This window comes from Rana temporaria, chromosome 7, assembly GCF_905171775.1.
Source record: "Rana temporaria chromosome 7, aRanTem1.1, whole genome shotgun sequence".
Classification (NCBI taxonomy): Eukaryota; Metazoa; Chordata; class Amphibia; order Anura; family Ranidae; genus Rana; species Rana temporaria.
In genome coordinates, this window is record NC_053495.1 from 5,215,245 (window position 1) to 5,241,649 (window position 26,405).

Below are 26,405 nucleotides of genomic sequence, written 5' to 3' on the forward strand. Positions count from 1 at the left end.
GGAGGACGGCAGAGAAGTCGGGGACAGAAGAAGGAGGACGGCAGAGAAGTCGGGGACAGAAGAAGGAGGACGGCAGAGAAGTCGGGGACAGAAGAAGGAGGACGGCGGAGAAGTCGAGGACAGAAGAAGAAGGACGGCAGAGAAGTCGGGGACAGAAGAAGGAGGACGGCAGGGAAGTCGAGGACAGAAGAAGAAGGACGGCAGAGAAGTCGGGGACAGAAGAAGGAGGACGGCAGAGAAGTGGAGGACAGAAGAAGGAGGACGGCGGAGAAGTGGAGGACAGAAGAAGGAGGACGGCAGAGAAGTGGAGGACAGAAGAAGGAGGACGGCGGAGAAGTCGAGGACAGAAGAAGGAGGACGGCAGAGAAGTCGGGGACAGAAGAAGGAGGACGGCAGAGAAGTCGAGGACAGAAGAAGGAGGACGGCAGAGAAGTCGGGGACAGAAGAAGGAGGACGGCAGAGAAGTCGAGGACAGAAGAAGGAGGACGGCAGAGAAGTCGAGGACAGAAGAAGGAGGACGGCAGAGAAGTCGAGGACAGAAGAAGGAGGACGGCAGAGAAGTCGGGGACAGAAGAAGGAGGACGGCAGAGAAGTCGGGGACAGAAGAAGGAGGACGGCGGAGAAGTCGGGGACAGAAGAAGGAGGACGGCGGAGAAGTCGGGGACAGAAGGAGGACGGCGGAGAAGTCGGGGACAGAAGAAGGAGGACGGCAGAGAAGTCGGGGACAGAAGAAGGAGGACGGCGGAGAAGTCGAGGACAGAAGAAGGAGGACGGCAGAGAAGTCGGGGACAGAAGAAGGAGGACGGCAGAGAAGTCGAGGACAGAAGAAGGAGGACGGCAGAGAAGTCGGGGACAGAAGAAGGAGGACGGCAGAGAAGTCGGGGACAGAAGAAGAAGGATGGCAGAGAAGTTGAGGACAGAAGAAGGAGGACGGCAGAGAAGTCGGGGACAGAAGAAGAAGGATGGCAGAGAAGTCGAGGACAGAAGAAAGAGGACGGCAGAGAAGTCGGGACAGAAGAAGGAGGACGGCAGAGAAGTCGGGGACAGAAGAAGGAGGACGGCGGAGAAGTCGAGGACAGAAGAAGGAGGACGGCAGAGAAGTCGAGGACAGAAGAAGGAGGACGGCAGAGAAGTCGGGGACAGAAGAAGGAGGACGGCGGAGAAGTCGGGGACAGAAGAAGAAGGACGGCAGAGAAGTCGGGGACAGAAGAAGGAGGACGGCGGAGAAGTCGGGGACAGAAGAAGAAGGACGGCAGAGAAGTCGAGGACAGAAGAAGGAGGACGGCGGAGAAGTCGAGGACAGAAGAAGGAGGACGGCAGAGAAGTCGGGGACAGAAGAAGGAGGACGGCAGAGAAGTCGGGGACAGAAGAAGGAGGACGGCAGAGAAGTCGGGGACAGAAGAAGAAGGATGGCAGAGAAGTTGAGGACAGAAGAAGGAGGACGGCAGAGAAGTCGGGACAGAAGAAGGAGGACAGCAGAGAAGTCGGGGACAGAAGAAGGAGGACGGCGGAGAAGTCGAGGACAGAAGAAGGAGGACGGCAGAGAAGTCGAGGACAGAAGAAGGAGGACGGCAGAGAAGTTGAGGACAGAAGATAGAGGACGGCGGAGAAGTCGAGGACAGAAGAAGGAGGACGGCGGAGAAGTCGAGGACAGAAGAAGGAGGACGGCAGAGAAGTTGAGGACAGAAGATAGAGGACGGCGGAGAAGTCGAGGACAGAAGAAGGAGGACGGCGGAGAAGTCGAGGACAGAAGAAGGAGGACGGCGGAGAAGTCGAGGACAGAAGAAGGAGGACGGCAGAGAAGTCGGGGACAGAAGAAGAAGGATGGCAGAGAAGTCGAGGACAGAAGAAGGAGGACGGCGGAGAAGTCGGGGACAGAAGAAGGAGGACGGCGGAGAAGTGGAGGACAGAAGAAGGAGGACGGCGGAGAAGTCGAGGACAGAAGAAGGAGGACGGCGGAGAAGTCGGGGACAGAAGAAGGAGGACGGCAGAGAAGTCGAGGACAGAAGAAGGAGGACGGCAGAGAAGTCAAGGACAGAAGAAGGAGGACGGCAGAGAAGTCGAGGACAGAAGAAGGAGGAGGACGGCAGAGAAGTCGAGGACAGAAGAAGGAGGACGGCAGAGAAGTCGGGGACAGAAGAAGGAGGACGGCGGAGAAGTCGAGGACAGAAGAAGGAGGACGGCAGAGAAGTCGGGGAGAGAAGAAGGAGGACGGCGGAGAAGTCGAGGACAGAAGAAGGAGGACGGCAGAGAAGTCGAGGACAGAAGAAGGAGGACGGCAGAGAAGTCGGGACAGAAGAAGGAGGACGGCAGAGAAGTCGGGGACAGAAGAAGGAGGACGGCAGAGAAGTCGGGGACAGAAGAAGGAGGACGGCAGAGAAGTCGGGGACAGAAGAAGAAGGAGGACGGCAGAGAAGTGGAGGACAGAAGAAGGAGGACGGCGGAGAAGTTGAGGACAGAAGAAGGAGGACGGCGGAGAAGTGGAGGACAGAAGAAGGAGGACGGCGGAGAAGTCGGGGACAGAAGAAGGAGGACGGCGGAGAAGTGGAGGACAGAAGAAGGAGGACGGCGGAGAAGTCGGGGACAGAAGAAGGAGGACGGCGGAGAAGTGGAGGACAGAAGAAGGAGGACGGCGGAGAAGTCGGGGACAGAAGAAGGAGGACGGCAGAGAAGTCGGGGACAGAAGAAGGAGGACGGCGGAGAAGTGGAGGACAGAAGGAGGACGGCGGAGAAGTCGGGGACAGAAGAAGGAGGACGGCAAAGAAGTCGAGGACAGAAGAAGGAGGACGGCGGAGAAGTGGAGGACAGAAGAAAGAGGACGGCAGAGAAGTCAGGGACAGAAGAAGGAGGACGGCGGAGAAGTTGAGGACAGAAGAAGGAGGATGGCAGAGAAGTCGGGGACAGAAGAAAGAGGACGGCAGAGAAGTCGGGGACAGAAGAAGGAGGACGGCAGAGAAGTCGAGGACAGAAGAAGGAGGACGGCGGAGAAGTCGGGGACAGAAGAAGGAGGACGGCAAAGAAGTCGAGGACAGAAGAAGGAGGACGGCGGAGAAGTCGAGGACAGAAGATAGAGGACGGCGGAGAAGTCGGGGACAGAAGAAGAAGGATGGCAGAGAAGTCGAGGACAGAAGAAGGAGGACGGCGGAGAAGTCGGGGACAGAAGAAAGAGGACGGCGGAGAAGTCGGGGACAGAAGAAGGAGGACGGCGGAGAAGTCGAGGACAGAAGAAGGAGGACGGCGGAGAAGTCGGGGACAGAAGGAGGAGGACGGCGGAGAAGTCGAGGACAGAAGAAGGAGGACGGCGGAGAAGTCGAGGACAGAAGAAGGAGGACGGCAGAGAAGTCGAGGACAGAAGAAGGAGGACGGCAGAGAAGTCGGGGACAGAAGGAGGAGGACGGCAGAGAAGTCGGGGACAGAAGAAGGAGGACGGCAGAGAAGTCGAGGACAGAAGAAGGAGGACGGCGGAGAAGTCGGGGACAGAAGAAGGAGGACGGCAGAGAAGTCGGGGACAGAAGAAGGAGGACGGCAGAGAAGTCGAGGACAGAAGAAGGAGGACGGCGGAGAAGTGGAGGACAGAAGAAGGAGGACGGCGGAGAAGTCGAGGACAGAAGAAGGAGGACGGCGGAGAAGTCGGGACAGAAGAAGGAGGACGGCAGAGAAGTCGGGGACAGAAGAAGGAGGACGGCGGAGAAGTCGAGGACAGAAGAAGGAGGACGGCAGAGAAGTGGAGGACAGAAGAAGGAGGACGGCGGAGAAGTCGAGGACAGAAGAAGGGGGACGGCAGAGAAGTCGAGGACAGAAGAAGGAGGACGGCGGAGAAGTGGAGGACAGAAGAAGGAGGACGGCGGAGAAGTCGGGGACAGAAGAAGGAGGACGGCGGAGAAGTCGAGGACAGAAGAAGGAGGACGGCAGAGAAGTGGAGGACAGAAGAAGGAGGACGGCGGAGAAGTGGAGGACAGAAGAAGGAGGACGGCGGAGAAGTCGGGGACAGAAGAAGGAGGACGGCGGAGAAGTGGAGGACAGAAGAAGGAGGACGGCGGAGAAGTCGGGGACAGAAGAAGGAGGACGGCGGAGAAGTGGAGGACAGAAGAAGGAGGACGGCGGAGAAGTCGGGGACAGAAGAAGGAGGACGGCAGAGAAGTCGGGGACAGAAGAAGGAGGACGGCGGAGAAGTGGAGGACAGAAGGAGGACGGCGGAGAAGTCGGGGACAGAAGAAAGAGGACGGCAGAGAAGTCAGGGACAGAAGAAGGAGGACGGCGGAGAAGTCGGGGACAGAAGAAAGAGGACGGCAGAGAAGTCGGGGACAGAAGAAGGAGGACGGCGGAGAAGTCGGGGACAGAAGAAGGAGGACGGCAGAGAAGTCGAGGACAGAAGAAGGAGGACGGCGGAGAAGTCGGGGACAGAAGAAGGAGGACGGCAGAGAAGTCGAGGACAGAAGAAGGAGGACGGCGGAGAAGTCGAGGACAGAAGAAGGAGGACGGCGGAGAAGTCGGGGACAGAAGAAGGAGGACGGCAGAGAAGTGGAGGACAGAAGAAGGAGGACGGCGGAGAAGTCGGGGACAGAAGAAAGAGGACGGCGGAGAAGTCGAGGACAGAAGAAGGAGGACGGCAGAGAAGTCGAGGACAGAAGAAGGAGGACGGCAGAGAAGTCGAGGACAGAAGAAGGAGGACGGCAGAAAAGTGGAGGACAGAAGAAGGAGGACGGCAGAGAAGTCGGGGACAGAAGAAGGAGGACGGCAGAGAAGTCGAGGACAGAAGAAGGAGGACGGCAGAGAAGTCGGGGACAGAAGAAGGAGGACGGCGGAGAAGTCGAGGACAGAAGAAGGAGGACGGCGGAGAAGTCGGGGACAGAAGGAGGAGGACGGCAGAGAAGTCGGGGACAGAAGAAGGAGAACGGCAGAGAAGTCGAGGACAGAAGAAGGAGGACGGCAGAGAAGTCGGGGACAGAAGAAGGAGGACAGCAGAGAAGTGGAGGACAGAAGAAGGAGGACGGCAGAGAAGTCGGGGACAGAAGAAGGAGGACGGCGGAGAAGTCGGGGACAGAAGAAGGAGGACGGCAGAGAAGTCGAGGACAGAAGAAGGAGGACGGCGGAGAAGTCGGGGACAGAAGAAGGAGGACGGCAGAGAAGTCGGGGACAGAAGAAGGAGGACGGCAGAGAAGTCGAGGACGGAAGGAGGACGGCAGAGAAGTCGAGGACAGGAGAAGGAGGACGGCAGAGATGTCGAGGACAGGAGAAGGAGGACGGCAGAGAAGTCGAGGACAGAAGAAGGAGGACGGCGGAGAAGTCGAGGACAGAAGAAGGAAGACGGCGGAGAAGTCGAGGACAGAAGAAGAAGGAGGACGGCAGAGAAGTCGAGGACAGAAGAAAGAGGACGGCAGAGAAGTCGAGGACAGAAGAAGGAGGACGGCAGAGAAGTCGAGGACAGAAGAAGGAGGACGGCAGGGAAGTCGGGGACAGAAGAAGGAGGACGGCGGAGAAGTCGAGGACAGAAGAAGGAGGACAGTGGAGAAGTTGAGGACAGGAGAAGGAGGATGGCGGAGAAGTCGAGGACAGAAGAAGGAGGACGGTGGAGAAGTTGAGGACAGGAGAAGGAGGACGGCGGAGAAGTCGAGGACAGAAGAAGGAGGACGGCAGAGAAGTCGGGGACAGAAGAAGGAGGACGGCAGAGAAGTCGAGGACAGAAGAAGGAGGACGGCGGAGAAGTTGAGGACAGAAGGAGGAGGACGGCAGAGACGTCGAGGACAGAAGAAGGAGGACGGCGGAGAAGTCGGGGACAGAAGAAGGAGGACGGCAGAGAAGTCGGGGACAGAAGAAGGAGGACGGCGGAGAAGTCGAGGACAGAAGGAGGAGGACGGCGGAGAAGTTGAGGACAGAAGGAGGAGGACGGCAGAGAAGTCGGGGACAGAAGAAGGAGGACGGCAGAGAAGTCGGGGACAGAAGAAGGAGGACGGCGGAGAAGTCGAGGACAGAAGAAGGAGGACGGCAGAGAAGTGGAGGACAGAAGAAGGAGGACGGCGGAGAAGTCGAGGACGGCAGAGAAGTCGAGGACAGAAGAAGGAGGACGGCGGAGAAGTCGAGGACAGAAGAAGGAGGACGGCAGAGAAGTCGGGGACAGAAGAAGGAGGACGGCGGAGAAGTCGACGACAGAAGAAGGAGGACGGCGGAGAAGTCGAGGACAGAAGAAGGAGGACGGCGGAGAAGTCGAGGACAGAAGAAGGAGGACGGCGGAGAAGTCGAGGACAGAAGAAGGAGAACGGCAGTGAAGTTGGGGACAGAAGAAGGAGGATGGCAGAGACGTCGGGGACAGAAGAAGGAGGACGGCAGAGAAGTTGGGGACAGAAGAAGGAGGACGGCGGAGAAGTCGGGGACAGAAGAGGGAGGATGGCAGAGAAGTTGAGGACAGAAGAAGGAGGATGGCGGAGAAGTCGGGGACAGAAGAAGGAGGACAGCAGAGAAGTCGGGGACAGAAGAAGGAGGACAGCAGAGAAGTCGGGGACAGAAGAAGGAGGACGGCGGAGAAGTGGAGGACAGAAGAAGGAGGACGGCGGAGAAGTGGAGGACAGAAGAGGGAGGATGGCAGAGAAGTGGAGGACAGAAGAAGGAGGACGGCGGAGAAGTCGGGGACAGAAGAAGGAGGACAGCAGAGAAGTCGGGGACAGAAGAAGGAGGACGGCGGAGAAGTGGAGGACAGAAGAAGGAGGACGGCAGAGAAGTCGGGGACAGAAGAAGGAGGACGGCGGAGAAGTGGAGGACAGAAGAAGGAGGACGGCGGAGAAGTCGGGGACAGAAGAAGGAGGACGGCGGAGAAGTCGAGGACAGAAGAAGGAGGACGGCGGAGACGTCGAGGACAGAAGAAGGAGGACGACGGCGGAGAAGTCGGGGACAGAAGAAGGAGGACGGCGGAGAAGTCGAGGACAGAAGAAGGAGGACGGCAGAGAAGTCGGGGACAGAAGAAGGAGGACGGCAGAGAAGTCGGGGACAGAAGAAGGAGGACGGCAGAGAAGTCGGGGACAGAAGAAGGAGGACGGCGGAGAAGTCAAGGACAGAAGAAGGAGGACGGCAGAGACGTCGGGGACAGAAGAAGGACGGCGGAGAAGTGGAGGACAGAAGAAGGAAGACGGCGGAGAAGTGGAGGACAGAAGAAGGAGGACGGCGAATTCTTGCTGTCAGTTTTCTCGTGTGTCAGCGGCCGGGATACACCCACCGATGAAAAGGCCACAAGAAGCCGGCGCACACAAAGGGGCAGTCACCGCCGGACGGGCTCACAGAAAGTTTCCTGGTGACAACCGAAGAAGAGAGAAAGAAGAGAAGAGGAGTGACGGAAGACGAGAGGGAGGAAGGAAGCCAAAATCTGAAAAAGAAGGAGGGGGGAGGACAGTCATTTGCAGCACGAGAGAGGAAAGAGCGGCACAGAAGAGGCTGCGGAGGACAAGAGTTCAGAGGTCAGCAATTCCCCGTCCCGCCGCCGCCGCCGTGACCACATCGCCCCCCCCTCCCCCTCTGCCCCTGGGATGTGGTCACAAGGCTCTCCCTTTGAAATGATTGAACTGAAAACTTTGGACCCCTGCGACGGACTGGACCTGACCCGCAGCCCCAAAGCGGGTCACCGGCTGGAGAGGACCAACGCGGTGCGGATCCCCCCCGGCAGAGCCCCCGCCATCCTGCAGAGGAGTCTACGGAGGAGAGGGGGCGCCGGGCCGGGGGACAGCCTCCCCGCGGGGAAGGTGGGCGAGGGGCACTACTTCCAGCCCACCTCCCACACGCAGTACACCTGGTGCGACCTGTGCGGAGAATTCATCTGGGGCATCTACCGCAAGAGCCTGCGCTGCACCTGTGAGTACCAACCCGCCGGACGCTTCACGTAGGACTAACGTGTTTTAAGTCACACGGGTCCGGCTGCGATTTGCGGTCCGGGGTCCGCTGGGGGGGGGGCTAATTTAATGCAGATAAGGCACCAAGTGGGTTTAATTACCACCTTAATCAGCCACAGAACCCGTGTAACTCATACGTGTTCGGGTTTAAAGGGGTGAGGTGGCAACCCTACGCTGCCCCAGACATGTGTGGGCCGGCTCCATTGAAAGCAACGCCCGGTTCACATGTTTGGCGATTCTGATGCGGTTAAAAATACGCATCCGATTCCTATATAGGTTGAACCGAGTCTAAGGAAGGCTTATAACTTTTTAATTTTAGCATCTGTGCCCCCCTTAGGGGGATTTTCCGTCACTTCCTGTCCCATAGCCAATCAGTTCATGTCCTGACAAGATGCACACTCAGGGCTGTCTTAATGAGAGGGCACACCTGGGCACTGCCCAGGGGCCCCAGCTGCATGGGGAGCCCCTGCACATTTCCCAAAGCAGCTGGTCCTTGAGCCCACACTGTCCTGAAATTGGGGGCCCCCATGATGGCACTGAGAGTGATAGATACACAGGGGAGGCAGTCTGCCTCCTACCTACATAATGTCTGTTTATCTGCACTGTCATCATTGTAGGGGCCCCAGAGCATTACTTTGCCCAGGGGCCCATGATGCTATTAAACTAGCCCTGGGCACGCTGATAGGAGGAGTGAACAGAAGTGGCAAAGAGATGACCTCATCACTGTGCTGCTTCTCCTTTCACTGTCCAATCACAAGGCTGGGGGCTCGTCCGGGACAACCTGGCCTCGTAGGAAATGGGTTGAATAATGCTGGTGGCCATCAGACTGAGGACATCTAGTGGCAGAAAAATAAGTACTGCAGGGGAATTCTCTTGTTGCAAATGCTGTTTTTTTAATTTTTTATTTGATCTTTTAATGAGCTATTCATTTTTATCTTGTAATTTTTGCTTTAAGTTTTGGGGGCAATAAGGTTATCCCACTCCGTAGGGCAACTTCATGTGTAATCCATTGGTGAGGTTGTTACTTGTTAGGAATGGTGATTGGCTGAGCCGGATAACTGCATGTAATGATTCGCTATAACTTTTCATTTTAGCATCTGTGTCCCCTTAGGGTGAATTTTCTGTCACTTCCGTCCAATATCCAAAACAGGAAGTGGGAGGAAATCCCTCTAACATGAGTTGTCCCCAGAACTAGTTGTCCCCAGGACTTATCATCACCGGTGGCTTCCCCTACTCGGGGGCAGCCTACGGTTTTCCTGCTCTTCACCAGTCACCACGGCGAAAACGACGGCGGCGGCGGCTTCCGTTTCCTCCCTCGTTCTCGGCAGCCAATCAGTCTTCTCTTTTCAGGCCAATCCGAAAACGGGTCTCACATCCGCTTCCGATTGGCCGGATTGAGGATCAGTGTTTCAACAGCGAATGTTCATTGACTGTTGTAACACCCCGTGGGGGGGGGGGACCAGTTCACACCATAGAAACACAATCCGGATGCGTTCCAGATGCTTTTTCGCATGTGCATTTTTGAAGCGTTTTTGATGCAGTCCAGTGCGTTTTTGATGCGTTTTTGATGCAGTCCAGTGCGTTTTTGGTAAGTTTTTGATGCAGTCCAGTGCATTTTTGATGCGTTTTTGATGCAGTCCAGTGCGTTTTTTACCCCTCTTTTTCCTTAGTCTTAAGGGCCAGTTCACACCATAGACTCACCAGTCAGGATGCGTTTCAGGTGCTTTTTTGCATGTGCGTTTTTGAAGCGTTTTTGATGCGTTCCAGTGCGTTTTTGGCAAGTTTTTTTTATGCAGTCCAGTGCTTTTTTCCACCCACTTTTTTCTTAACCTTATGGGGCAGTTCACACCATAGAAACGCTTTTTTGCATGCAAGGTTTTTGAAGCGTTCCCGTGCATTTTTGGTAAGTTTTTGATGCAGTCCAGTGCGTTTTTGATGCGTTTTTGATGCAGTCCAGTGCGTTTTTGGCAAGTTTTTGATGCAGTCCAGTGCCTTTTTGATGCGTTTTTGATGCGTTTTTTACCCCTCTTTTTTCTTAAACTTATGGGCCAGTTCACACCATAGAAAAGTAAACCTGAAGCGTTCCAGGTGCTTTTTTGCATGAGCATTTTTTATGCGTTTTTGGTACATGTTTAATGCAGTGCGGTGCATTTTTTCACCCCTCTTTTTTTATTAACCTTAGAGAAGGAAAAGTGTGTTCCGGTGCGTTTTTGGTGCGTTTAGGAGCTTTCCGGTGCGTTCCGGTGCGTTTTTTGATGGGTTTTACAGCGTTCCAGTGCAGATAAAATGCAGCATGTTCTACTTTTTTTTTCTGGCACTGAAACTGCAGGCACTGGTGTGAACTCTGCCATTGAAAACCATATAACCAAGTTTCCATGCGTTCTTGATGCAGAAAAAAAACGCACTGGACTGCATGTGGTGTGAACTGGCCCTAAATAAGGACATGTGCATTCCAGTGCATTTTTAGGGCATTTAGGTGCGTTCCAGTGCATTTTGGGGCGTTTAGGTGCATTACAGTGCATTTTTTGGGGCATTTAGGTGCATTCCAGTGCATTTTTGATGCGTTTTACAGCGTTCCAGTACAGTCCAGTGCAGGAAAAATGCAGCATGTTCTACTCTTTTTTTTATTTTTTTTCTGGAACTGGAACGCACTGGAACTGGAACACACTGGGACTGCAGGCACTGGTGTGAACTCTGCCATTGAAAACCATATAACCTACTTCTCATGCGTTTTTGATGCAGAAAAAAAACGCACTGGCCTGCATGTGGTGTGAACTGGCCCTTTAAAGAATATGACTGTAATTTATCGCATCTCTGTGAGCTCTTGACTTGGCAACAAATGTCTTCAATTCTGCGATTTGGGATTGCCGCCGATCCTGCCCTCGATCCCGAATCACTGCAAAACGTGCAATGCGCGGGGGGGCAGCTCATAAAATGAATGCGACGCGCGTGAAATCGCATGCTCATCCGAAATCACTACGCCAAAGTGTGAACGCAGCCTGGAGGAGTGGGGTGAGGAAGTGACAGCCTTGCATTTGAGGGCGCCAGGAGCTGCCTGTGAATCGCACAGGAGCGCTGTACCGCTCCCGTTTGCTCCCCGTGCAGTTCTGCGTAGTGTGCGATTTCATCCCCATTCGCTTCGAACGGGCTGAAATCGCACCGCACCAAAAGTAGTGCCTGCGCTACTTTTTTTTTAAACGTGTGGCAACTGCATTGCAATGCGATCCAGTGCAGGCAGACGCAATGCGTTTATGACGTGCGTTTGGGGGGGTGGTCAACTTGAACTGCGGCAGATAGCAATCGAATTGTAATGCGGGAAGCTGCGCGGGAACGCAAGTCTCTCTCACACGTGCGAACGGGCCCTAAATGCAGGGCTGGAGTGCGAGAGGAAGAAGCAACACAAAGAGCCAATCAGTTCATGTCCTTACAAGAGGCACGCTGATAGGAGGAGTAAACAGAGTGACAAGGAGATGAGCTCATCGCTGTGCTGCTTCTCCTTTCACTGTCCAGTCACAGGCTGGGGGCTCGTCCGGGACAACCTGGCCTCAGTGGGTTGAGTAATGCTGGTGGCCATCAGACTGAGGACATCTAGTGGCAGGAAATAAATACTGCAGGGAAATTCTCTTTTATTTTATCTTTTAATGAGCCGTTGATTTGTATCTTGTCATTTTTGCTTTAAGTTTTGGGGATCCTCCCATCCCCCGTAGGGTAACATAACGCGTAATCCACTGATGAGGTTGTTGGAGATGGTGATTGGCTGAGCCGCATGACGTTCTCCCATTCTACTCTATGTGATGATTCTCTATAATGTTCTGTATGACAGTCAGCTGAATACCACGAGCAGAACATGCATGGGTGTCATGTGACCAGCAGAGGGCAATCCGGGGCTTCACTACCGATACAATGCCCAACCAATCACAGCAGGCGGTGCGGTGTCAGGTGACTGCAGGGTACCCCACCCAGTGCCTTACAATTCTCATATATGTTTCTAGATTGTTACTTTACCATCAGAAAAAGGACGGGGACGCGCCTGATTTAAATTGTAGACGCCCCCTAGCCGCGGAATTTCAATTCCGCCGGGGGATTTACGATACGCCGCCGCAAGTTTTGAGGTAAGTGCTTTCTGAATACAGCACTAGCCTCTCAAACTTGCGCCGGCGGATCGTAAATCAGATCTAAAGATCCGCTAACCTATCTGAATCTATCCCAGTATCCCACAAAAGTAAGTACACCCCTCCCATTTGTGTAATTCTTTTCTTCTTTTCATCTTTTCATGTGACAACACTGAAGAAATTACACTTTGTATCTACAATGTTGTGTAGTGAGTGTACAGCTTGTATAACGGGGTAAATCTGCCGTCCCCTCAAAATAACTCAACACACAGCCATTAATGTCTAAACTGCTGGCAACAAAAGTGAGTACACCCCTAAATGAAAATCTCCAAATTGGCCAATTTCCCCCCCAAAATGGCGTTTGAATAACTGCTGCACAAATACCGTGTGACATAAAATCAGTGCAGCATATCAGTGGCCATCAGTGCCGCCTATCAGTACACCTTATCAGTGCAGCTTTTCAGTGCTGCCTCATCAGTGCCCATCAGTGCAGCCTCATCAATGCCCATCAGTGCAGCCTCATCGGTGCCCATCAGTGTAGCCTCATCCGTGCCCATCAGTGTAGCATTGTCAGTGTCCATTAGTGAAGCTTATCAGTGTCTGTTATTTTTTATTTACATTTTTATTATTATTTATTGCAATACATTTTTTTTATCAGCCCTGTTGGGGGGCTTTAGTGAGATATCAGGGGTCTTAATCAGTGCAACCTCATCAGTGCAGCCTCATCGGTGCCCATCAGTGTAGCCTCATCAGTGCCCATCAGTGCAGCCTCATTAGTGCCCATCAGTGCAGCCTCATCAGTGCCACCTTATCAGTGCAGCCTCATCAGTGTCCATTAGTGAAGCTTATCAGTGTCTGTTTTTTTTATTTTTATTATTTTTTACAATTTTTTATTATTTATCTTAACAGACCCCTGATATGTCCCCCTTGAGAGAGAGTAAGAGACTGAGGATAGAAATTCCCCAGTCCCTTTCATAAACAGAGAAATTGTAATCACAGGAGGTTACAATGTTTCAGTTATGTGAATGGACACAGTCAGTGATCACTCACTCTGTTTTTACAAAAAGGAAGGAGGAGGACATGGAGAGGGACAGCAGAACGGAGGGGAACACGGAGGAAGACTGGAGGGGGACAGCAGCAGAACAGAGGGGGACACAGAGGAAGAACGTGTAACTCCCCCACACACCGATCACCGCTGACTATCCAGGTATGGGGTGAAGCATTGGGAGCATACCCCCTGAGTACTCGGGCAAATGCTCGGTATCGGGAGTCGGGACAACCCTAAAAGTATCCATGGATAACAATTGGGGTGCAGAGAGGAATCACCTTTGTCTGATTGGCCGAGGTCAGAAATGTTTCCAGCGACGCATTTTTAAAAAATGACCGTTGGCAGCCAAAGGCCAATAAGATTCAACCGCAAAGCAGTGACAGATTCTGATTGGCTGTCAGGATTTAGCACAGACGACACTGTGAAGAGGACATGCGGCGCGATGACTCTCAGCGGGAAGATGTGATCATCGCATTATAAAATCCTGTCTATAGGAAATAAACTCACCACACGTTGCGCAATGCAGCGCCATACATCCGTTCCCATCGCCCATCACCCTTTCACAGCTGTGAAGATAACATTGATATAAAAAATATGGAATGTCACATGTCTATAAATCATCAGTCCGTGTTTATTTACCACCCCCCTCCCCCCGTCTCAGTGCTGCGGATCTCCTGCAGCCTCTGTCAGCCACTTCCCGCCTATAAGCCCTTCGCTCCACCTTCAGCTGCTCATCATCGCTGCGGACCGACGTCCTGAGGGTGACGATCGCGGACCGTGGCTGAGCAATGTGTCGGGACAGAGCGTTGTCACCCTATAAACACAAAGCACTGTTATACAGGGACCTGGCCCCGCCCATTTTTAGACACTTAAAAAAAACAAAAATCTGTATTTTATGCCAGGAAATTATTTAGAACAAACCTTCTATATATTGTAAAGGCTGGAAGAATGGACAGCCGCACTTCCAAAAAAAACCCCTTAGGTTGTCTTTATTTAAAAAAAAAAAATGGCAAATGCACTACAAAGTACAGCAAAACAGGTAGCCTACGCGTTTCACACAGTGCTTAAAGCGGGAGTTCACCCATTTGTAAAAAAAAAAAATTTCTCCCCTTAGCTTCCTGCTCGTTCGGTCTAGGGGAATCGGCTATTTGTATTAAAATATGAGCAGTACTTACCCGTTTTCGAGATGCATCTTCTTCCGTCGCTTCCGGGTATGGGTCTTCGGGAGCGGGCGTTCCTTCTTGATTGACAGGCTTCCGACGGTCGCATCCATCGCGTCACTAGTAGCCGAAAGAAGCCGAACGTCGGTGCGGCTCTATACTGCGCCTGCGCACCGACGTTCAGCTTCTTTCCGAAAATCGTGACGCGATGGATGCGACTGTCGGAAGCCTCTCGGAAGCCTGTCAATCAAGAAGGAACGCCCATTCCCGCAGCCCATACCCGGAAGCGACGGAGAGGATGCGTCTCGTAAACGGGTAAGTACGGATCATATTTTAAAATAAATAGCCGATTCCCCTAGAGAAAACGAGCATCCATCTAAGGGGGAAAAGTGCCCTCTAAGGGTGAACCCCCGCTTTAATCATGGCTATATATATATTTTTTTAGCAGAGACCCTAGAGAATAAAATGGCGATCGTTGCAATATTTTTATGTCACACAGTCACATTATTTATTTATTTGTTTATTATTCATGTCACATTAGCGCAGCGGTTTTTACCTCACTTGTGTGGTGCGAACACCGTTTACATATAACGTACGTATGTGTTCGCGTCTGCGCCGCGCAGTGAGTGAGTGAGTCAGTAACTTGTATAGCGCTACAAATGCAAATTAAATCGCATTTGTGCTTTAATTTTTATTATTATTTTATTTTTTTTTAAATTTAAATTTTTTACATTTTATTTATTTATTTATTTTCTATTTTTTTTTATTATTAATTTTACACTGTCTCTTTAATTTTATTTATTTTTTTATACTGTCCCTTTATTTTTTTCTATTTTTTTCCCCACTGTCTCTTTATGTTTTTCTATTATTATTATTATTTTTTACACTGTCTCTTTATTTATTTTTTTTATTAATAGAGAGATCTGGTGTCTATAACCCCCCAAATCTCTCCTCTACCTTTGAAAGCAAAAGATCAAAAAGAAAAAAAAGAAAAGGAAACTTGACTCCAATGATGGGACACTATTCCTCCCACTGACACCAATGATGGGACACTATTCCTCCCACTGATACCAATGATGGGACACTATTCCTCACTGACACCAATGATGGGACACTATTCCTCCCACTGACACCAATGAAGGGACACTATTCCTCCCACTGACACCAATGATGGGACACTATTCCTCCCACTGACACCAATGATGGGACACTATTCCTCCCACTGATACCAATGATGGGACACTACTCCCCCCACTGACACCAATGATGGGACACTATTCCTCCCACTGACACCAATGATGGGACACTATTCCTCCCACTGACACCAATGAAGGGACACTATTCCTCCCACTGACACCGATGATGGGACACTATTCCTCCCACTGACACCAATGATGGGACACTATTCCTCCTACTGACACCAATGATGGGACACTATTCCTCCTACTGACACCAATGAATGAATGAATGAATGAAAAACGTATAAAGCGCGGCGCATGCGAACTGAATCGCTTCTGGGCGCTAGTTGTTCGTGTCTCATGACATCAGAAGAGCAGAGTTTTGATCTGTCTTCTGAAAGTCAGGTGGTTTTCCTCCAACCGAATGCTGGTTGGTAAAGCGTTCCATAGTCTCGGACCCTGAAAAGCAAACCTTCTTTCTCCTTTGGACTTGTATTTGGTTTTTGGTACCCTGACCAGATTTTGGTCGGTGGATCGCAAAACGCGATTCGAATTGTGAGGTTCTATCTTGTCGCAAAGATATTGCGGAGCCTTCCCATGGATGCACTTATGCGTCAGGCAGAGTGCTTTAAATGCAATTCTGTCTTTTACTGGCAGCCAGTGAAGGGTTCTCAGTGAAGGTGAGATTGATTCCCATGTCCTTTTCCCAGTCACCAGTCTGGCGGCCGTATTCTGTACGACTTGCAGACGGGAGATTTGGTACTTTGGGAGTCCGAGGTACAGGGCGTTAGCATAGTCCAGTCTGGAATTTACGATTGTTCCCACCACGACTGCTACGTCTTCTTTGGGGATAAATGGGAAAAGTCTGCGTAGTAGGCGCAACAGATGGTGCGCTCCGCTGACTACTGACCCTATTTGTGCGTCCATTGTCATGTAGGTGTCGAAGATGACCCCGAGACTTTTGACTTTGGAGCTAGGGGAGATGATTTGGCCCAGAATGGGCGGGGGTGTCCAGGTTGTTGCCAGTTGACTCTTTCGGCTGGCCTGAAACATAAGGAGTTCTGTTTTGGAACTGTTGAGTTTAAGATAACTCTATCGAAGAGAGACATTTCTCTAATCTGAGATGATGATCCTTTTTGTTGCAGATGCGAAAATACAATTGCGTATCGTCTGCATAAGAGTGATAAAGTAGCTCTTGGCTACTGATAATATCAAAGAGAGGGCGAATGATGGGGCACTATTCCTCCCACTGACACCAATGATGGGACACTATTCCCCCCACTGACACCAATGATGGGACACTATTCCTCCCACTGACACCAATGATGGGGCACTTTTCCTCCCACTGACACCAATGATGGGACACTTATCCTCCCACTGACACCAATGATGGGACACTATTCCCCCCACTGATACCAATGATGGGACACTATTTCTCCCACTGACACCAATGATGGGACACTATTCCTCCCACTGACACCAATGATGGGACACTATTCCTCCCACTGATACCAATGATGGGACACTATTCCTCACACTGATACCAATGATGGGGCACTATTCCCCCCACTGACACCAATGATGGGGCACTATTCCCTCCACTGATACCAATGATGGGACACTATTCCTCCCACTGACACCAATGAAGGGACACTATTCCTCACACTGATACCAATGATGGGGCACTATTCCCCCCACTGACACCAATGATGGGGCACTATTCCCTCCACTGACACCAATGATGGGACACTATTCCCCCCACTGATACCAATGATGGGACACTATTCCTCCCACTGACACCAATGATGGGACACTATTTGCCCCACTGACACCAATGATGGGGCTCTATTCCTCCTCTTTCTGACTACAGGTGCATTTTATACCTCCACAGGCCTTAGTCCGGCCCCCCTGAAGTCTGAAGTAAACTGGCCCCTTGTTTTTAAAGTCTTTGGAAAAACCTGATATAAGGGACACAAAACTAATTTTTCAGGCGAGATGCTGCCACCTAATGGCTGATAATTAGTATTACAAATATCAAAGCTGCAGAGAATAATAACGTGTGTTCAGTCAGTTGACGTATTAAATTATTATTATTATTATTATTATTATTATTATTATTATGTTGTTTGCATGAAAGTAAATATTTTAATGCATACAGGAAAAAAATATATATATGTATACAATAGATAAAGAAGCATTAGAAATCATTCTGGGGTGTATTATCCTGGGATCATCAATCTCATGTAATAGAGGGAACTCCAGTCCTGCAGACTATCGCACATTTTGGTTACATTTCAGAACGGAACGCCTCCCATTTGTAGACATAATATTTATGTTTAGGAACACGGTGTTTACCTGAATTCTTTTATTTTGATGAATTCTTAATGTGTCCTTCCAACTTCTACAAGTCCACCGCCCCATATTTCCAATACTACACTTCATATACATATTTGTAAATACTTTCTATAGGGGGTATCATCCACTTCAATGTCGGCACTTCCCCTCCCTGATGAGGCAGCACTGATAGGAGACACTGATATGATTGAGTGAATGTTGGGTGACAGTTGAGTGAATCTTGGGTGACAGTTGAGGGAATCTTGGGTGACAGTTGAGTGAATCTTGGGTGGCAGTTGAGTGAATCTTGGGTGGCAGTTGAGTGAATCTTGGGTGACAGTTGAGTGAATCTTGGGTGGCAGTTGAGGGAATCTTGGGTGGCAGTTGACTGAATCTTGGGTGACAGTTGAGTGAAATGTTGGGTGGCAGTTGAGTGAATCTTGGGTGACAGTTGAGTAAATCTTGGGTGGCAGTTGAGTGAATCTTGGGTGACAGTTGAGTGAATCTTGAGTGTCAGTTGAGTGAATCTTGAGTGTCAGTTGAGTGAATCTTGGGTGACAGTTGAGTGAATCTTGTGTGACAGTTGAGTGAATCTTGGGTGGCAGTTGAGTGAATCTTGGGTGACAGTTGAGTGAATCTTGGGTGACAGTTGAGTGAATCTTGGGTGACAGTTGAGTGAATCTTGGGTGACAGTTGAGTGAATCTTGGGTGACAGTTGAGTGAATCTTGGGTGACAGTTGAGTGAAATGTTGGGTGACAGTTGAGTGAATCTTGGGTGACAGTTGAGTGAATCTTGAGTGTCAGTTGAGTGAATCTTGGGTGACAGTTGAGTGAATCTTGGGTGGCAGTTGAGTGAATCTTGGGTGACAGTTGAGTGAATCTTGGGTGGCAGTTGAGTGAATCTTGGGTGACATTTGAGTGAATCTTGGGTGACAGCTGAGTGAATCTTGGGTGGCAATTTTGTGAATCTTGGGTGGCAGTTGAGTGAATCTTGGGTGACAGTTGAGTGAATCTTGGGTGACAGTTGAGTGAATCATGGGTGACAGTTGAGTGAATCTTGGGTGGCAGTTGAGTGAATCATGGGTGACAGTTGAGTGAATCTTGGGTGGCAGTTGAGTGAATCTTGGGTGACAGTTGAGGGAATCTTGGGTGACAGTTGAGTGAATCTTGGGTGGCAGTTGAGTGAATCTTGGGTGGCAGTTGAGTGAATCTTGGGTGACAGTTGAGTGAATCTTGGGTGGCAGTTGAGGGAATCTTGGGTGGCAGTTGACTGAATCTTGGGTGACAGTTGAGTGAAATGTTGGGTGGCAGTTGAGTGAATCTTGGGTGACAGTTGAGTAAATCTTGGGTGGCAGTTGAGTGAATCTTGGGTGACAGTTGAGTGAATCTTGAGTGTCAGTTGAGTGAATCTTGAGTGTCAGTTGAGTGAATCTTGGGTGACAGTTGAGTGAATCTTGTGTGACAGTTGAGTGAATCTTGGGTGGCAGTTGAGTGAATCTTGGGTGACAGTTGAGTGAATCTTGGGTGACAGTTGAGTGAATCTTGGGTGACAGTTGAGTGAATCTTGGGTGACAGTTGAGTGAATCTTGGGTGACAGTTGAGTGAATCTTGGGTGACAGTTGAGTGAAATGTTGGGTGACAGTTGAGTGAATCTTGGGTGACAGTTGAGTGAATCTTGAGTGTCAGTTGAGTGAATCTTGGGTGACAGTTGAGTGAATCTTGGGTGGCAGTTGAGTGAATCTTGGGTGACAGTTGAGTGAATCTTGGGTGGCAGTTGAGTGAATCTTGGGTGACATTTGAGTGAATCTTGGGTGACAGCTGAGTGAATCTTGGGTGGCAATTTTGTGAATCTTGGGTGGCAGTTGAGTGAATCTTGGGTGACAGTTGAGTGAATCTTGGGTGACAGTTGAGTGAATCATGGGTGACAGTTGAGTGAATCTTGGGTGGCAGTTGAGTGAATCTTGGGTGACAGTTGAGTGAATCTTGGGTGGCAGTTGAGTGAATCTTGGGTGACAGTTGAGGGAATCTTGGGTGACAGTTGAGTGAATCTTGGGTGGCAGTTGAGTGAATCTTGGGTGGCAGTTGAGTGAATCTCGGGTGGCAGTTGAGTGAATCTTGGGTGGCAGTTGAGTGAATCTTGGGTGGCAGTTGAGTGAATCTTGGGTGACAGTTGAGTGAAATGTTGGGTGACAGTTGAGTGAATCTTGGGTGGCAGTTGAGTGAATCTTGGGTGACAGTTGAGTGAATCTTGGGTGACAGTTGAGTGAATCCTGGGTGGCAGTTGAGTGAATCTTGAGTGTCAGTTGAGTGAATCTTGGGTGACAGTTGAGTGAATCTTGTGTGACAGTTGAGTGAATCTTGGGTGGCAGTTGAGTGAATCTTGGGTGACAGTTGAGTGAATCTTGGGTGACAGTTGAGTGAATCTTGGGTGGCAGTTGAGGGAATCTTGGGTGGCAGTTGACTGAATCTTGGGTGACAGTTGAGTGAAATGTTGGGTGGCAGTTGAGTGAATCTTGGGTGACAGTTGAGTAAATCTTGGGTGGCAGTTGAGTGAATCTTGGGTGACAGTTGAGTGAATCTTGAGTGTCAGTTGAGTGAATCTTGAGTGTCAGTTGAGTGAATCTTGGGTGACAGTTGAGTGAATCTTGTGTGACAGTTGAGTGAATCTTGGGTGGCAGTTGAGTGAATCTTGGGTGACAGTTGAGTGAATCTTGGGTGACAGTTGAGTGAATCTTGGGTGACAGTTGAGTGAATCTTGGGTGACAGTTGAGTGAATCTTGGGTGACAGTTGAGTGAATCTTGGGTGACAGTTGAGTGAAATGTTGGGTGACAGTTGAGTGAATCTTGGGTGACAGTTGAGTGAATCTTGAGTGTCAGTTGAGTGAATCTTGGGTGACAGTTGAGTGAATCTTGGGTGGCAGTTGAGTGAATCTTGGGTGACAGTTGAGTGAATCTTGGGTGGCAGTTGAGTGAATCTTGGGTGACAGTTGAGTGAATCTTGGGTGACAGCTGAGTGAATCTTGGGTGGCAATTTTGTGAATCTTGGGTGGCAGTTGAGTGAATCTTGGGTGACAGTTGAGTGAATCTTGGGTGACAGTTGAGTGAATCATGGGTGACAGTTGAGTGAATCTTGGGTGGCAGTTGAGTGAATCATGGGTGACAGTTGAGTGAATCTTGGGTGGCAGTTGAGTGAATCTTGGGTGACAGTTGAGGGAATCTTGGGTGACAGTTGAGTGAATCTTGGGTGGCAGTTGAGTGAATCTTGGGTGGCAGTTGAGTGAATCTCGGGTGGCAGTTGAGTGAATCTTGGGTGGCAGTTGAGTGAATCTTGGGTGGCAGTTGAGTGAATCTTGGGTGACAGTTGAGTGAAATGTTGGGTGACAGTTGAGTGAATCTTGGGTGGCAGTTGAGTGAATCTTGGGTGACAGTTGAGTGAATCTTGGGTGACAGTTGAGTGAATCCTGGGTGGCAGTTGAGTGAATCTTGGGTGAAAACATTGATAATTAGACCCCTAAAGGAGTTGTAAAGTAAAAAAATGTTTCACCTTAATGCAATCTATGCATTAAGGTGAAAAAACATCGGATGATGCCCCCTCCCCCCCCAGCCCCCGTTATACCTACCTGACCCCTTGAAAGTCCCTCGCTTGGTCCCAAGATCCTCTTCGCCGCTCAGCCCGGCCGCTGATTGGCTAGAGCGGATAGATTAAGAGCAGCGCAGCCATCGGCTGGCGCTGCTGTCAATCACATCCAGTGACGCGGCGCGCCGAGGGGCGGGGCCGAGTGATACGGTGAGCGGCTATGGCCGCTCGCTGTATCACTGGAGCGCGCCCGCAATTGCTCACCACCATGTGAGCGCTCGCATGACTGTGGTCAGCACTTGCGGGGAGGACCAGAGACAGCCGCCGAGGGACCCCAGAAGAGGAGGATCGGGGCCACTCTGTGCAAAACGTACTGCGCAGTGGAGGTAAGTATCACATGTTTGTTATTTTAAAGGAAAAAATAAAAATTCCTTTACTAACCCTTTCCCATTCCCTGAGTACAAATACAGAGACCACCAGGTGGCGCCATGTTGGGATCGCCGCGCCCGCTCTGCGTGTTCACCATGGGGGGGGGGGGGGCGGTGTGCGGGTTCCAGGTCTCCAGCAGCTGCATCTGTATCAGGGATTAGTCAGGGTGACTTACCCTTCTGTACATTCCTGTGCGCTGCATCACATCCGTCCGTCCAGAACCCCCACCGAAGATTTCCACCCGATCCGCTCAGCAATCATTCCCAGTGACTACAATCCGCCCCCCCCCCCCATGTGTAATGAGCAGAGCGGGGGGGGGCCCTTCCTGAGTCTGAGGAAGACATTCATTTAAAGTGGAACTCCAGACAAAACTTTTTTAAAGCGGAGTTCCACCCTATTTTACAAATTCTTTGCATTCGTTTTTACACTGCCCCTTTAAATACATTTGGGATGTTTTATTTTTGTCTTTTAAAAACTCACGTTTTTATCTGTGAGTCTCTTATTCCCCCGCCGCATCCAGCGCTGCTATGCCTCCTGGGATATGTGTCTCTTCAATCCCAGGAGGCTGGGCTGAACATCGCAGCCGTGGATGAACATCTCGGGGGGCGGGAGGGAGGGAGGGCAGTGCCGCCCATAGAGGTGGTGTCCTTCCTCTTCTCCCTCTCCAACTCCTCCCCCGTCCTAGCTCCTCCACTCGTCCTAGCTCCGCCCCCGTCCTAGCTCCTCCACCCGTCCGTCACCGCCGCCCCTGTCCTCCTCCCTCCACCACCCGCCCACCTGCCATCTGTCTCCGATGCACGGAGATACAGATCATCAGGCAGAGAGAGCGAGTCTCACTCTGTCTGATAGATCTGTATGTGAGAGCACCGAGCATAGTACAGCCCCGCCTCCCTGTACAGCCCCGCCTCCCTGTACAGCCCCGCCTCCCTGTACAGCCCCGCCTCCCTGTACATTGCAACAGAGCTCTGCACTGTGTGTTACAGTTCTAGTGCAGGGAGGCGGGGCTGTACTATGATCACTGTACTCACATACAGATCTACACAGACCGAGACGTGCTCTGTATGCCTGATCATCTGTACCTCCCCCCACTCTGCACATAATGTCACCGCACCGTCACCGCACCGTCACCGCACCGTCACCGCACCGTCACCGCACCGTCACCGCACCGTCACCGCACCGTCACCGCACCGCACCGTCACCGCACTAACATCACCGCACCGTCACCGCACTGTCACCGCACTAACATCACCGCACTGTCACCGCACCGCACCGTCACCGCACCGTCACCGCACTGTCACCGCACTAACATCACCGCACTGTCACCGCACCGCACCGTCACCGCACTAACATCACCGCACCGTCACCGCACTGTCACCGGACTAACATCACCGCACTGTCACCGCACCGCACCGTCACCGCACTAACATCACCGCACCGTCACCGCACTGTCACCGCACTAACATCACCGCACTGTCACCGCACCGCACCGTCACCGCACCGTCACCGCACTGTCACCGCACTAACATCACCGCACTGTCACCGCACCGCACCGTCACCGCACTAACATCACCGCACCGTCACCGCACTGTCACCGGACTAACATCACCGCACTGTCACCGCACCGCACCGTCACCGCACTAACATCACCGCACCGTCACCGCACTGTCACCGCACTAACATCACCGCACTGTCACCGCACCGTCACCGCACCGTCACCGCACTGTCACCGCACCGCACCGTCACCGCACTAACATCACCGCACCGTCACCGCACTGTCACCGCACTAACATCACCGCACTGTCACCGCACCGTCACCGCACCGTCACCGCACTGTCACCGCACCGCACCGTCACCGCACTAACATCACCGCACCGTCACCGCACCGTCACCGCACTGTCACCGCACTAACATCACCGCACTGTCACCGCACCGTCACCGCACCGTCACCGCACTGTCACCGCACCGCACCGTCACCGCACTAACATCACCGCACCGTCACCGCACCGTCACCGCACTAACATCACCGCACCGTCACCGCACTGTCACCGCACTAACATCACCGCACTGTCACCGCACTGTCACCGCACCGTCACCGCACCGTCACCGCACTGTCACCGCACCGCACCGTCACCGCACTGTCACCGCACTAACATCACCGCACTGTCACCGCACCGTCACCGCACTGTCACCGCACTAACATCACCGCACTGTCACCGCACTAACATCACTGCACTGTCACCGCACTAACATCACAGCACTAACATCACCGCACTAACATCACCGCACTAACATCACAGCACTAATGTCACCGCACTAACATCACCGCACTAACGTCACCGCACTAACATCACCGCACTAACATCACCGCACTAACATCACAGCACTAACATCACAGCACTAATGTCACCGCACTAACATCACCACCGCACTAACATCACCGCACTAATGTCACCGCACTAATGTCACCGCACTAACGTCACAGCACTAACATCACAGCACTAATGTCACCGCACTAACATCACCACCGCACTAACATCACCGCACTAACATCACAGCACTAACATCACAGCACTAATGTCACCGCACTAACATCACCACCGCACTAACATCACCGCACTAACATCACCGCACTAACATCACCGCACTAACATCACCGCACTAACATCGCAGCACTAACATCGCAGCACTAACATCACAGCACTAACATCACCGCACTAACATCACAGCACTAATGTCACCGCACTAATGTCACCACCGCACTAACATCGCAGCACTAACATCGCAGCACTAACATCGCAGCACTAACATCACCGCACTAACATCACAGCACTAATGTCACCGCACTAATGTCACCGCACTAATGTCACAGCACTAACATCACCGCACTAACATCACCGCACTAACGTCACCGCACTAACATCACAGCACTAACATCACAGCACTAATGTCACCGCACTAATGTCACCGCACTAATGTCACAGCACTAACATCACAGCACTAACATCACAGCACTAATGTCACCGCACTAATGTCACCGCACTAACATCACCGCACTAACATCACAGCACTAATGTCACCGCACTAATGTCACCACCGCACTAACATCGCAGCACTAACATCGCAGCACTAACATCGCAGCACTAACATCACCGCACTAACATCACAGCACTAATGTCACCGCACTAATGTCACCGCACTAACATCACCGCACTAATGTCACAGCACTAACATCACAGCACTAACATCACAGCACTAATGTCACCGCACTAATGTCACCGCACTAACATCACCGCACTAATGTCACAGCACTAACATCACAGCACTAACATCACCGCACTAACATCACCGCACCATCACAGCACTAACATCACAGCACTAACATCACAGCACTAATGTCACCGCACTAACATCACAGCACTAACATCACAGCACTAACGTCACCGCACTAATGTCACCGCACTAACGTCACCGCACTAATGTCACCGCACTAACATCACCGCACTAACATCACCGCACTAACATCGCAGCACTAACATCGCAGCACTAACATCGCAGCACTAACATCGCAGCACTAACATCGCAGCACTAACATCACCGCACTAACATCACCGCACTAACATCGCAGCACTAACATCGCAGCACTAACATCGCAGCACTAACATCATCACCGCACTAACAAAATGAATTTATTGACAGTGCACATGTCTGGTATATGTATACACACCACATATATAACAAGAGATATATATCATCTTGTTATGTAGATATATCTGCACAGGAACAAATTATTTATTATATTTACTGGTTCCTGGAAGGAGGGGGGGAGGGGAGGAGAGGTTTGCATAGATAAGGGGCGGTAACTTCCTCTGACACTCCCGTTGCTATTGAAAACTGATCTGAAACCATTACACTGCTTCTACAGCACTGAGCATGTGCGAGGCTGAAATCCAGGAAGTCATACAGTCTGGCTTCATGATGCCCACACTTAAGATGGCCCCAGTCAATTTCTATTTTATAAAGTATCTAAATGCTGTAACAACCTAACAAAACGGACCTTAGTTTACAGACTAACTTTACTAGAATACATTCAGCTTGTGTATTACAGGGGTATTTATATTTAAAAAGTTTTTTTTTTTCAATTTGTGGCCGGAACTCCGCTTTAAGCCCCCAAATCACAAAATATTGTTTGGCCTTCAGGCCCCTGCAGACACTAATCTGTGTTTATCACCCTGTTGTATTGATTTTTAGCAGTCTCGCGTAATATGTCTGAAGTCTCTGACCATCTCCTGTACTGTGTCTGCAGTCTCTGACCATCTCCTGTACAATGTCTGCAGTCTCTAAACATCTCCTGTACTGTGTCTGCAGTCTCTGACCATCTCCTGTACTGTCTGCAGTCTCTGATCATCTCCTGTATCATGTCTGCAGTCTCTGACCATCTCCTGTAGTATGTCTGCAGTCTCTGACCATCTCCTGTATCATGTCTGCAGTCTCTGACCATCTCCTGTACTGTGTTTGCAGTCTCTGACCATCTCCTGTAGTATGTCTGCAGTCTCTGATCCTCTCCTGTACTATGTCTGCAGTCTCTAAACATCTCCTGTACTGTGTCTGCAGTCTCTGACCATCTCCTGTACTGTCTGCAGTCTCTGATCATCTCCTGTATCATGTCTGCAGTCTCTGACCATCTCCTGTAGTA

General features: G+C 51.2%; 1 protein-coding gene across 1 annotated transcript in view; it reads left to right on the forward strand.

The window, feature by feature from the left end:
- The first annotated feature begins 7,370 nt into the window (after positions 1-7,370).
- Positions 7,371-26,405, forward strand: part of RASSF1 (Ras association domain family member 1) — a 59,556-nt gene continuing 40,521 nt past the window's right edge. Inside the window, exon 1 of the mRNA XM_040358752.1 lies at positions 7,371-7,836. Within this exon, the coding sequence (XP_040214686.1) occupies positions 7,515-7,836 (322 nt within the window). The 5' untranslated portion in view covers positions 7,371-7,514. The remainder of the gene's footprint in view (positions 7,837-26,405) is intronic.